The 12287-nt window shown below is 36.8% G+C and overlaps 2 protein-coding genes across 3 annotated transcripts; one reads left to right on the top strand and one right to left on the bottom strand.

Annotated features, from left to right (window-relative positions):
* Positions 263 to 9463, top strand: LOC104734673 (ubiquitin carboxyl-terminal hydrolase 12). 2 transcript variants are annotated; one of them, XM_010454299.2, is made up of 32 exons: positions 263 to 416; positions 753 to 819; positions 1006 to 1156; positions 1256 to 1413; positions 1719 to 1984; positions 2081 to 2299; positions 2384 to 2492; positions 2634 to 2749; positions 3056 to 3154; positions 3272 to 3381; positions 3687 to 3761; positions 3971 to 4049; positions 4136 to 4282; positions 4359 to 4439; positions 4531 to 4650; positions 4882 to 5004; positions 5349 to 5423; positions 5544 to 5632; positions 5852 to 5960; positions 6043 to 6111; positions 6187 to 6294; positions 6599 to 6654; positions 6765 to 6942; positions 7028 to 7129; positions 7215 to 7286; positions 7587 to 7652; positions 7804 to 7869; positions 8261 to 8344; positions 8447 to 8563; positions 8646 to 8720; positions 8812 to 8898; positions 9001 to 9463. In XM_010454299.2, exons 1-32 carry the CDS (start codon positions 387 to 389, stop codon positions 9040 to 9042), a joined length of 3345 nt encoding a protein of 1114 aa, XP_010452601.1. In that variant the 5' UTR covers positions 263 to 386; the 3' UTR covers positions 9043 to 9463. The 2 variants fall into 2 exon arrangements, with proteins under 2 accessions (XP_010452601.1, XP_010452599.1); XM_010454297.2 differs by having other exon boundaries at positions 750 to 819.
* Positions 9661 to 12164, bottom strand: LOC104734672. The gene is made up of 9 exons (XM_010454296.2): positions 12012 to 12164; positions 11727 to 11927; positions 11512 to 11635; positions 11266 to 11336; positions 11107 to 11155; positions 10964 to 11022; positions 10763 to 10875; positions 10119 to 10224; positions 9661 to 9916 (listed from the first exon to the last, which is right to left on the bottom strand). The coding sequence occupies exons 1-9, from the start codon at positions 12121 to 12123 to the stop codon at positions 9822 to 9824; spliced, it is 930 nt and encodes a 309-aa protein (XP_010452598.1). The 5' UTR covers positions 12124 to 12164; the 3' UTR covers positions 9661 to 9821.

Below are 12287 nucleotides of genomic sequence, written 5' to 3'. Positions count from 1 at the left end.
GAAAAACAAAAGAGCAAAGAAGTCCCACGACGTCAGGTGGGATAATACATAATCTTTCCAAGCAGCCACGTCTAACGTGTTTTTGTGTGACAGTAGCACCGTAAGGCTTTTACGTGTCGCTTTCTCATTGGTCTGTCTCGTTTGATAGACCCAACCTCGGAGAAATTATAAATCTGAGACCGTATAGTGTAAAATTACATTAATGACCCTTTAAATTATCGAAAATATCAGAATAAATCATATATCGAAGCGGAGAAGGAGTAAGAATGAGCGATTGTATTTTCTCGTTATAGTCACTTTGTGCCTTGTCTTTGATTTTTCTCTGTATCGTCGGTCTCTCTCTTTTTTGCGTTTCTCGATCCCACCGTCTAACCCTTCTCCGGCCAATGACTATGATGACTCCGCCTCCCGTTGATGTAATCTCCGATTCTTCATTCTCTATGTCCCTTGTTAATTCGTTGTTCCCCCCCCCTTCGTCGCTCGTTGTGTATCCGCGCTTGAATCTGCTTCTGATTGATTCTGTAGCTGATCGCTTCGGTGTTTTTTTTGTTTGGCTTTGATTTGAATTTGAAGCGGTTGAATCGTCTTGCAGATGCTGCGATTTTTGTTTTGTTTTTTTGGTGTGTTAGTCTTAGTGATTGTGGTTTGTATTTTTGTTCGTTTTGATCACCGTAGGGCGAGATTAGGGTTTTTTTTTTTGGGTATATGTTCTTAGTTTCTGATTATGTTTGTTTTTAATGTTTTCGCAGCAGCCAGAAGATGAGGAGATGCTTGTGCCGAATTCAGATTTGGTCGACGGTCCTGCTCAGCCCATGGAAGGTAAGATTTTCGTTGTTTGATTCAATTTGTTACGCTGCTTCAATTTCTCGTATCCTTGTGCTTCGGATTGGGTGGAATCGATGAGATAGAGCTTTTGGATATTAGGCTGCAGTGTTACAGTACTTAGGGTTTTGTCAAATTTTCCTGCTGTTTATATTTTTTAATCAACAGTTGATGCATTTGTAGTTACCCAACCTGAGACTGCTGTGAGTACTGTGGAGAACCAGCCAGCTGAGGATCCTCCTAGTCTGAAATTCACGTGGACTGTCTCAAATTTCTCTAGGCAAAACACAAGGAAGCATTACTCTGAAGTATTTGTCGTTGGAGGTTACAAATGGTAATACGGTGTACCTACCTTTAGTGTACTTCCTTGTTGCAATTGTTTTATTAAATTGCATTTTGATTTGTTGACACCATTTTGGATTTGCTTGTGCAGGCGCATATTAATTTTCCCAAAAGGGAACAATGTCGACCATTTGTCCATGTACTTGGATGTTTCTGATGCTGCGAGTTTGCCCTACGGTTGGAGCAGATATGCTCAGTTCAGTTTGGCTGTAGTGAATCAAATCCACACCAGATATACCATTAGAAAAGGTACTTGTAATTTATTAATGATGTTCATATAAACGCTGGATTTTGCGTGCATGCATGCGCATATACTATGCACAGGAAAATAATGTTTTGCGTACGTTGAAATAAATTTTGTTATTACTGTCTTTAGCTTTACCTGAATGCGGAGTGTGAAAATCAAACATATTCCTGTTATGCACCCTTTTATTATTTTATCAGACTGAAATATCTTCCTTGTTTCTGGCGAACTTGGTATATCATATTGTAGCTGTAAGTGACCTTGGTGATACAAGTTTTTCACTGACATTATGGTTCCTATTGTTATGCAGAGACGCAACATCAGTTCAATGCAAGAGAAAGTGATTGGGGATTTACATCATTCATGCCTCTTAGTGAACTCTATGATCCTAGTAGAGGATATTTAGTGAATGATACTGTTTTGGTTGAAGCTGAAGTCGCTGTACGTAAGGTTCTTGATTACTGGTCATATGACTCTAAAAAAGAGACTGGTTTTGTTGGACTCAAGAACCAAGGTGCAACTTGTTACATGAATTCTCTCCTACAGACACTATACCACATACCTTACTTCAGAAAGGTTAGATTCGCTTTTGTTTTTTTTCTTCAGTTTGTGAAATTCTACGGTTCTCACTGAATCTAAACCAGACGACTGAATTTTGCATGTTGCTTGTAGGCTGTATACCACATGCCGACAACTGAGAATGATGCACCCACAGCAAGTATACCTTTGGCTCTCCAAAGTTTGTTTTACAAGCTCCAATATAATGACACTAGTGTTGCAACAAAAGAGCTGACAAAGTCGTTTGGTTGGGATACATATGATTCTTTCATGCAACATGATGTGCAAGAACTCAATCGAGTTCTCTGCGAAAAGCTTGAGGACAAAATGAAGGTAATTTTTCTTTTGTTGTTAGGCCGTGATTTACTTCTCAGTTGGTGTTTCTTGTTTTGAGCGTTTTTTAATCCTTTTTTATAGGGAACTGTTGTGGAGGGAACAATACAACAGCTATTTGAGGGCCACCATATGAATTATATTGAGTGCATAAATGTAGATTTCAAATCTACTCGGAAAGAATCATTTTACGGTATAGTAATATACAATATCACTATTCGTCTTATTCTATTTATACAGTTACAGTCTTTTGTCTTATTCTATTTATACAATTGCATTCTGTTGTCTTTTTCTATCACGTCAACCTTATTATAATGTTCTTATCTTATGGCAGACCTTCAGCTAGATGTTAAAGGCTGCAAGGATGTTTATGCTTCTTTTGACAAGTATGTTGAGGTTGAACGTCTTGAAGGAGACAACAAATATCATGCAGAAGGACATGGTTTACAGGTCGGTTGTTTTCACTCTTTCTTTTTCATTTTGGGTATGGGTAAGTGATTAACAACAGGCAACAGGCTTATTTGGGTATCTAGCAACTCTTTTCTCACCTTTACTATTCTGCATACTAAAAAGTGTGGATATTTCATAATGAGAGAGTTTTACGGAGCAACCTAAACTAGGAGATATTGTGAAACTTTGTTAAGTAGTATTGTCCTCTAAGCCAACTTAAATAACTACAGGCGAAGCTGTTACTATGACAAATGCAGTCCCCTTATCTAGTCTTATTCTGGGGGAATTTGATGTCTTTGGTTTCAGGATGCAAAAAAAGGTGTTCTTTTCATTGACTTTCCACCGGTTCTTCAACTCCAGCTCAAGAGGTTTGAATATGACTTTATGAGGGACACCATGGTGAAGGTTAGTATTTGAATTCACATGCGCCTACGAAGTGAACTTGTGGTTGTGACTATGAATTATACTTTCGCGTTTGGTGATTCTTGGATTTGGGAGTGCTGATGTAGCTTTTATTGATAGATAAATGATCGGTATGAGTTCCCTCTTGAACTGGATCTTGATAGAGAAAATGGAAAGTATCTATCCCCTGATGCTGACAGGAGTGTCCGCAACCTTTATACTCTTCACAGGTATATATTTTTTCTTTTGATCTTTCGATTCAGATGTAGTGAATTCCTCAGGAGGTTGCATTCACAGATTATTTTCTCTATAAAATGCCACCGTTAATTATGTGTTATGACGTCTTGCGAATTAGTATTTGTGTGATTATCTGCTAGGTCTTCTCAAGGAATCTGCTGTACGTAGCTAAAATTTACATCTGTACATGCACAGTTGATTATTATTTTAGGAGTGAAAGATATATAAAAATGTTATCATTTTATTTGGTTGCTGTTGTATTTTCCTGTTTGACCTGCTAGCTGTTATTTGTCTGCAGTGTCTTAGTTCATAGTGGAGGAGTACATGGTGGGCACTATTACGCTTTTATAAGGCCTACGCTCTCAGATCAGTGGTATGCATCATACTATCGTCGAAATGACATCCGTGGTTTTTTTTACTCAAACAAGTTTTATATTTTGGGAGCTACTAAGTAGTTGAATTTGAAGAGTAATTTAGCAATCTTATGCTGATGTTATTCTCAAAGTCACACTTTTGTGCAGTTCTCCCAAATCATGTTTGTGAAATATTTCTCATAAACTAGTTCAAACTTCTACTTTTCAGGTATAAATTTGATGATGAACGAGTAACCAAGGAAGATTTGAAAAGGGCATTGGAGGAGCAATATGGTGGTGAAGAAGAGGTTGCATTTTCTTACTCCATTTTCTATGATTTGCACCCCAATCTCAATTGCTCTTTGCTGACATATTTGCTTTGGTGTCTTTGCAGCTCCCACAGACTAATCCTGGTTTCAATAACCCTCCTTTCAAATTCACAAAGTACTCAAATGCATACATGCTTGTATACATCCGGGATAGTGACAAAGATAAAATAATCTGCAACGTTGATGAGAAAGACATAGCAGAACATTTAAGGGTAATTTTTTGTGTGGCATCTTCATAGTAATTTATTTGCGTCTTGTTTTACCTGATCTGTCATTACATTTTGACAGGTGAGGCTGAAGAAAGAACAAGAAGAAAAGGAAGATAAAAGAAGATACAAGGCACAAGCTCACCTATTTACGATAATCAAGGTTTGTTTTTCTTATTTACTTACGCCTGATAGTATGCTTTGGAATGTTTCAGAGTCTAGTTTCTCGTTACTAATATAATCTAACATTATAGGTTGCAAGAGATGAAGATCTTAAGGAACAGATTGGGAAGGATATATATTTTGATCTTGTGGATCATGACAAAGTTCGCAGTTTCCGGATCCAGAAACAGACACCATTTCAACAATTTAAGGTACTTGCCTGGGTATCTTATATTTCCCGTTTCCAAAACGGGAAGAAATTACAACTATTGATGAAATGGGGTATGTGAAAACGGTAATTCTGGTAACTCGATTTTGTCTTGAAAGACGAAGAACAATTGATCTGGATTTCAGGGAAATTTTTTAAATTGCTGCTAACTAGAAAGTTCTTTATGTACTATAAACTTGAACAATCGTTGATCTTCAATTTTATGATAATACAGGAGGAGGTAGCCAAAGAATTTGGAATACCTGTTCAGTTACAAAGGTTCTGGATTTGGGCAAAGCGACAAAATCATACATATCGTCCCAATCGCCCCCTTACGCCTCAGGAAGAATTACAACCGGTACTTTAATCCTTTTCAATGCTATTCATGCACATAGTTTGCCTCTTTCTTCTGGACTACGAGTATATATTGAATTAATACTATAGCTATTATAGAATCTGATCATCTACTACCTTTTGATTTTCTATATTTACATCTGATTTCCCAGTTCCAAGTATTTTGGAACCTGTTATATCTTTAGATCAGAATTCTCAGTACAGTTTGTCTGTCTGTTTTGAAATGAATTTCCCTAGTTTATTATACCGGTAACTTTATTTTCGAAATGTTGGAATTATGTTAGAGTCCTGTACTAATAACTTTATATATGTCACGTACTAATGCGTTTTGAAAAATTGTTTTTGTAGGTTGGACAAATAAGAGAAGCATCTAACAAGGCAAACACCGCAGAACTGAAGCTTTTTCTGGAAGTAGAGCACCTGGTAAGAACTCCTGGTTGCAAAGTTTAATTGTTGAGACCTGTATCAATTAAAGAAAAACAGAAGCTAATTGATCTACAGAGAAGATGAGCTTTTTTTGTAACTAATTCTTTAATAATGCAGGATTTACGTCCTATCCCTCCTCCTGAAAAATCAAAAGAAGATATTCTTCTTTTCTTTAAGCTTTATGACCCCGAGAAGGCAGTATTAAGGTAATATTATTTCCCTCTTATTTATTCTCTCTGGCTTCTATATAAAGTGGTATACCACTACTTAAGGAACAATTATTCTACGAGAACGAGATCCTTCTTCCCTTTTTTATGTGATCAGAAGAGTTCTAACCGTTTTCTCTTCTTTTGTCCCTTTCTTTAATCCACTAGACCTTGTTTTCTTTTTTACCATTTTTAAAAATATTTTTCTTGTACTACCAGCTATGCTGGCAGGCTTATGGTGAAAAGTTCCAGTAAGCCTATGGATATAACTGGAAAGCTGAATGAAATGGTTGGCTTTGCTCCTGATGAAGAAATAGAACTTTTTGAGGTTTGCAGCTGCTGGTGCCTCTTAACATTTTTGTTTATGGTTATTTTTTATGTTATTTAACAGTTTTTGGGGCTTATTACAGGAAATCAAGTTTGAACCTTGTGTTATGTGCGAACACTTGGATAAGAAAACTTCATTCAGATTGTGTCAAGTAATGTTTCACTTGTATCTACCGAATCTTTCAGTCTCTTTTCTCTTTGGTGACATTTGTGTTTCTTGCTAGCAGATCGAAGATGGAGATATCATTTGCTTCCAGAAACCTCTAGTTAACAAGGAAATTGAATGCCGATACCCAGCTGTGCCTTCGTTTCTTGAATATGTTCAGAATAGACAGGTATAATTTACTTAGTACTGTTCCTTAATGAAACCTTGGTAGAGGTAGACTAAGAATAATTCTCTAATGATAAGCTTTATGAAGTAGCAATAAGTTTTTTTTAATTATTAAGGCTGCACTGGTAGAGTGGTCTCAATTTTACTTGTCAAAATATTTTATCATCAGAGCAAAATGTCTGTTGATGTTGTGCAATCCTTAATCTGAGCATCGTGTTTTCATAGCAAATTTGAGGATGTTCTGTGAAATTGTTTCTAGCTGGCATGTTTGGTTGGCGACTAACTATTTTCGATTTGTAATTTTGTAGCTGGTCCGGTTTCGTGCGCTGGAAAAACCTAAAGAAGATGAGTTTGTTCTGGAGTTGTAAGTACCTCTATAAACGAATTTGTTTCAAGTTGATTTCAGTGAAATTTCATAATTATTTTTCTTTAGGTCGAAGCTGTTTACTTATTTCATAATTATTTTTTCCTTAGGTCGAAGCTGCACACTTATGACGATGTCGTGGAAAGAGTGGCTGAGAAACTTGCTCTTGACGATGCATCCAAACTTAGGCTCACATCTCACAATTGCTATTCTCAGCAACCCAAGCCTCAGCCTATCAAATACCGTGGAGTAGACCATTTGTCAGATATGTTAGTTCACTACAATCAGGTAATTGACGCGAAGTTCATTATCCTTTATTTTTTTTTCTTACTGTATAATAAATCTTTGCTTATTCGATTTTTTTTTTGGTCAGACGTCGGACATTTTGTATTATGAAGTTCTGGACATTCCTCTTCCAGAATTGCAAGGTCTTAAAACCTTAAAAGTTGCTTTCCATCATGCCACGAAGGAAGAAGTATGTGTAGACTATCATTTGTGATTCATAGTCTTCATTTGAATATTTTATTCAACTTTCAAGCCTTTTAACCATCACTCTACAGGTAGTAATCCACAATATCAGACTACCTAAACAAAGCACGGTCGGAGATGTTATTAATGAACTTAAAACAAAGGTGGGTCAATTTAGCTGCAACTTCTCTGTCAAATGGCTTGTTTAGTTTTGTAAATAGTATTCAATCGTCCTTATTGATCTGTGGATTGTCTATATATCACTGAGAGGACCACGTTAAATTAACAATCCACTGATATTGAAGGCTCAAAATTCACATCCAGATTATTGGGCATCTTTTACTGACCTCCATATTTGTTGCGGAGAAAATTTCGATTTCCGGGCTATAGATTTTAATAAGTTTTTCAATAATGTTACTCATTTGACCTTATGCAAGTAAATCTAAGGTCTATGCCTAAATCAGGTGGAGCTTTCGCATCCGGATGCAGAACTGAGATTGCTTGAGGTGTTTTACCACAAAATCTACAAGGTAACGAACGACTTTCGTATCTTTACATTATCGTCAATGTTGTTATGAACCTAAAGATGATGGCTTCTTGTCTATCGTATCTCCTGAAGAAAGTTTTGCAACCCTCCAAAGTATTATGAACATTAATCCGATGTGTTTATATGCCTTGCAGATTTTCCCATCAACTGAAAGAATTGAGAATATAAATGACCAGTACTGGACTTTACGAGCTGAGGAGGTATGTTACTAGGCTGCGCCTTCTTTTTCTCTTCCTTCCATCATCACAGTTTTTTGGTATTTTTTTAAGTCTTAATGGTATCACTGTTCATTAGTTATGTCTTCTAAGTATACTAGTAGATTTGTTTCCCTGTGATCTCAGAATGCAATTCGTTTTCAAAGTCAAATTAAAAGAAAGGGATGTGATAGTCTTATTCCATGGATGTGTTATATTCTTAGCACACTAGATCAGAATGCTTGAGGCGGATAGTATGTGTGTCTGGGGATTATGAAACAGTTTGATATGTCGTCAAGAACATTTCGTAGCCGATTGTTTTAATATCTTATGCAAGTTGTCCCTGGTTTTTAATCCATCCTTCAGAGATGTTGACTTATGCTCTCCTTACTCTCAGATTCCAGAAGAAGAGAAGAACATCGGTCCTAATGATCGCTTAATTCTTGTGTACCACTTTGCTAAGGAGACTGGACAAAATCAGGTGAAAATCAGTTGTCAAGTTTTTGTTATGTAACTTTTATAAGAGTTTTAGTCCCTTATGGGGAGTGTGGCAAAGGGTCTTATCAATTTTTTTTTCCCTCAGCAAGTGCAAAACTTTGGTGAACCCTTCTTCCTGGTAATCCATGAAGGTGAAACTCTTGAAGAAATCAAGAACCGCATCCAAAAGAAGCTTCATGTATCCGATGAGGACTTTGCCAAGGTATGTACGATTGAGTATCGATCAAAGCTAAATCTCTGTTTGGGGGAAACGGTACAATTATTAATATTTCATTCATATGTAGTGGAAGTTTGCGTTTATGTCAATGGGGCGTCCAGAGTACTTGCAGGACACAGATGTTGTTTATAATCGATTCCAGGTTCTTACTTTCTCCTCCAATTTTCTAGAAAAGCTCATGCTAATATCTAAGATCTAACATTTCCGTCTTCGGATTGAAAATGGTAAAACAGAGAAGAGATGTCTATGGTGCTTTTGAGCAGTACCTCGGGTTGGAACACACTGACACTACTCCTAAGAGGGCTTATGCTGCAAACCAGGTAAAACTTTCTTATAGTTATTACTTATTAGATACATTTGCCTAAACCAAAGTCCTACTTTTGTTAAAATTTTCTTTTTTCTTTTTTGTTTTGTCCATGTAGAACCGACACGCATATGAGAAGCCGGTGAAAATATACAATTAGCCCCCAACAAAAGAATGAAAGACACAATTGTCAGCGAGACATTGTGGGAGCAACGTTGGACCAAGGCATTGATTGGACCAATGCATCAAAATAAGGAGAGGGAAAGAGCTGAGTGTGAGGGTGTGATGGATGACCGTAGGATGTTGTAGAGAATTTGGTCTGATAGGGTTTTGGGTTGCGCATTTGATAATGTGTTTTCTATTTTTTTCGTCTTTCTTTCTTTCGTGCTTCAATACTTTGTGTTAATATATGGAATGTGTGAAGACCATTGGCACATGCAACTTTTCTTTGAAACAAAAAAAACGGAAGCCCGTCGCTTGGATTCGGGAGCGCAGTTTGGCTTTCAGAGTTTATAGAATACCGAAACATTTGTAATTCTAGAGATTGGGGGCTTAAGAAGATTTTTTGACTGGGGATTGTATTCTTTTTGCAGTTTTCCAATTATTATTGTTTTTGCTTTGCCTAAATCATTTGGAGCTAGGTTTACAGCTCTGCAACATATCCATCCCAGTGTTTCATACAGCTGACCCGTGGTGGTGGGGGGTCCCACTTTTTTGCAAATCTAATGTTAAAATAGGAGAAACAGCCACAAAGACAAAAGCAGGGTAATAAGTTATAGGAGGATAAGCTGGTTGGGATTGGTTAGTAATATTCTGTTGTGGATTCGTTCAAACACACCAAAATCACACAAATCAATAAAAAAAGCTGTTAGGATGTGAAGATTTGCAAAACACAAGGATCTTATAAAACATCACTGTATAATTGGATTGCTCTCAGCTCTATGCAACTCTATAAGATACAACACCGTCCATTGTCTCAACTACAAGTCTCTTCATCCGCGTCAGCAGCAACGTGTACGCCTTCTCCTTATTGCCTGCGATTTAATAATACAACCATCATCATTGTCTATGCTACGAATTTATTGTTTCTGAACCCCAAGATACTAATTGAAGATCCTAGTTTTTGCATCTATAGTATGGTTCAATAAAATAGTCTGGTTCAAGAAAAGACTGACTTAAGATGATCAACTTAGTGGTGCTACAAGCAAGATGTAATGTGAGGAGATATGAACCTACCAAGTCCTAGAGTCGGAATCTCATCTGCACGGAAGTAGTAAGACCCATTTGTTTGTTTCTTGCTATCGAGGACCACGTTGAATTTCTCCACGGCACTGACCAGATCCTGAAAACATAAAAGCAGGCTTTAAACATATGGAGGGAAATATTAAGGGAACCTGATAAGTGTTCAATAGCTTTAAACAAACAAAACGTTCAATCTTTTGGGCACAGAGATTATTAAAACTTGAGTCTGAATTCTAATTCTTGAAAGAAAGACAAAAAATCTGTGACGCGAGGATATGAAATATGGATTGACTTCAGCAGGCAAATGATACTTTGCATGGCAACAAACGAGAAAATGGATATAGTAGTAATAAGCCTTTATTGTGTTAGTTGCATTGCATCAAACTAATCCTCAAAATTTCCAAATACTTCTGGTTATCTCATTGCACCAGAATCGTGTTTCATAAATGAACAACATTAGGATGTGCTATGAACTATGAAGAACCAAAGTCAGGTCCGGGAGAATGTTTTTAGCAGAATGAACAAGGCAGCGACAGATGTAAATCAAATTACGGACATAGATTTGATCAAAAAGAATTCTTGCAAACTAACTTAAACCTTCAGGAAATTATACAAAAAGATGGAACAATGAGCAATACCTCCCACGATGCTAGAGACTTCATGAAAGAGGGAAGACTTTCATATTCTTCTTTTAGCAGAGTTAATGTAGGCCCTGACGTTCCATCGATCTCTAGTGCCGCATACTCATCTTCTGCATGTAAGAAAGTCTAACATCATATACCAGAGACTAATGAAATTCCCCGACAACCATATCACACTAGTAAAGGCTTAGAAATAACCATTGGAAAGCTCTGATGCCTTCGGAGGAGGTAGAGAACTTGTGTCAATTGTTTTGCCCCTGTATATCATAAGAAAACTTGCTGATGTTCCACTAAAAACGAAACACATAAGGATATATTTATTTCTAAGGCATCAAACTTACTTCACTGATTCTTTCAAAGAAGATTCAGGATCCTTCACATTATCATTACCTGGCAACATTTAAGAAAGTAAGAAACTTTAAGAACATGGTCAAAGTAGTAAAACCATCCTAAACAATTACATCAAATCCACACTAGAGAAAAAAAAGTTGGTGCCTCACCTTCCGAAGCTAAAGTAGCAAGACAAGCATCTGAAAGCCCAAGGTTCTTCAAATTTAGTGAATCATATAGACTAGCAAAACATTAAGGAAAAAAAAAAGAATCCAACACAAAACATTGTGATGATAAAACGTTAGGATATGATCAGGAGGACAAAACAAACAACAAACTGTAACAAAATCCAAAATCTTCAACCTGCTTATTGTCTGGTTAACATCATTAATCTACACAAAAAAAAAAGAGGATACAAATCGTCCTCATCTAATCCTTTTTTGATCGAATGTTGCATTGAATAAGTTCCCAACTCATCATCATGCTTTGAATCCTCATGAACAAATGCTCCAAAGTCAGACTCTTCATCAATTTCAATTTCTATGGTCCAAAAACATAAAAAATTCTGAAACGATTAGAAAGTAACATAGGAACAAATCAAAAATCAAAAAAAGGAAAGAAGAAAGAGTACCAGGAAGATAGCCAAAATCAGTGAGACGGTCCTGGAGATGCAAAAGATCATCTTGATTATTTTTGTAGATCTGATTACAGTGACCCAGAAGCTCCTCAAAAGAGACAGTACCAAAAGACATTGATTCCAGGAAATTGAGCTCCGAAGCTGCTGTGGAGAGTCGCCGATTGAGGCTATTGATGAACGTAGATGACGCCGAATCTGCCAAAAATCGAAGTTTTAGGGTTTCATATGACAAAAATCAGAGGAAACAAAAAAAAAAAAGGGGAAAAAAAAGAGAGAGACCAAGAGGAATAGGACGACGCTGGAGAGAATGATTGAAAGCATCACAGCTACTTTGAAGATGATTGCAGAATCCTCCTAAGCTTCTGCTCAAGTTCTTTAGCTCTTCCTCCATCTCCGTCTTCCTGCTTCTCTCTTTCTGAGATCTCTCTCTTCTTTTTTGCTATCTGTTTTTGGCGGGAAAATTAGATTTTCCTGGCTTAACATTGGACCATCGGTTTAGCATTTAACCAGCGGTTTAATGGTTTGATTAGTTTTTTTTTTTTTTTTTTTTTTTAA

This window comes from Camelina sativa, chromosome 13, assembly GCF_000633955.1.
Source record: "Camelina sativa cultivar DH55 chromosome 13, Cs, whole genome shotgun sequence".
In the NCBI taxonomy this organism is placed as follows: Eukaryota; Viridiplantae; Streptophyta; class Magnoliopsida; order Brassicales; family Brassicaceae; genus Camelina; species Camelina sativa.
This window is presented reverse-complemented; position numbering and strand designations above follow the sequence as displayed.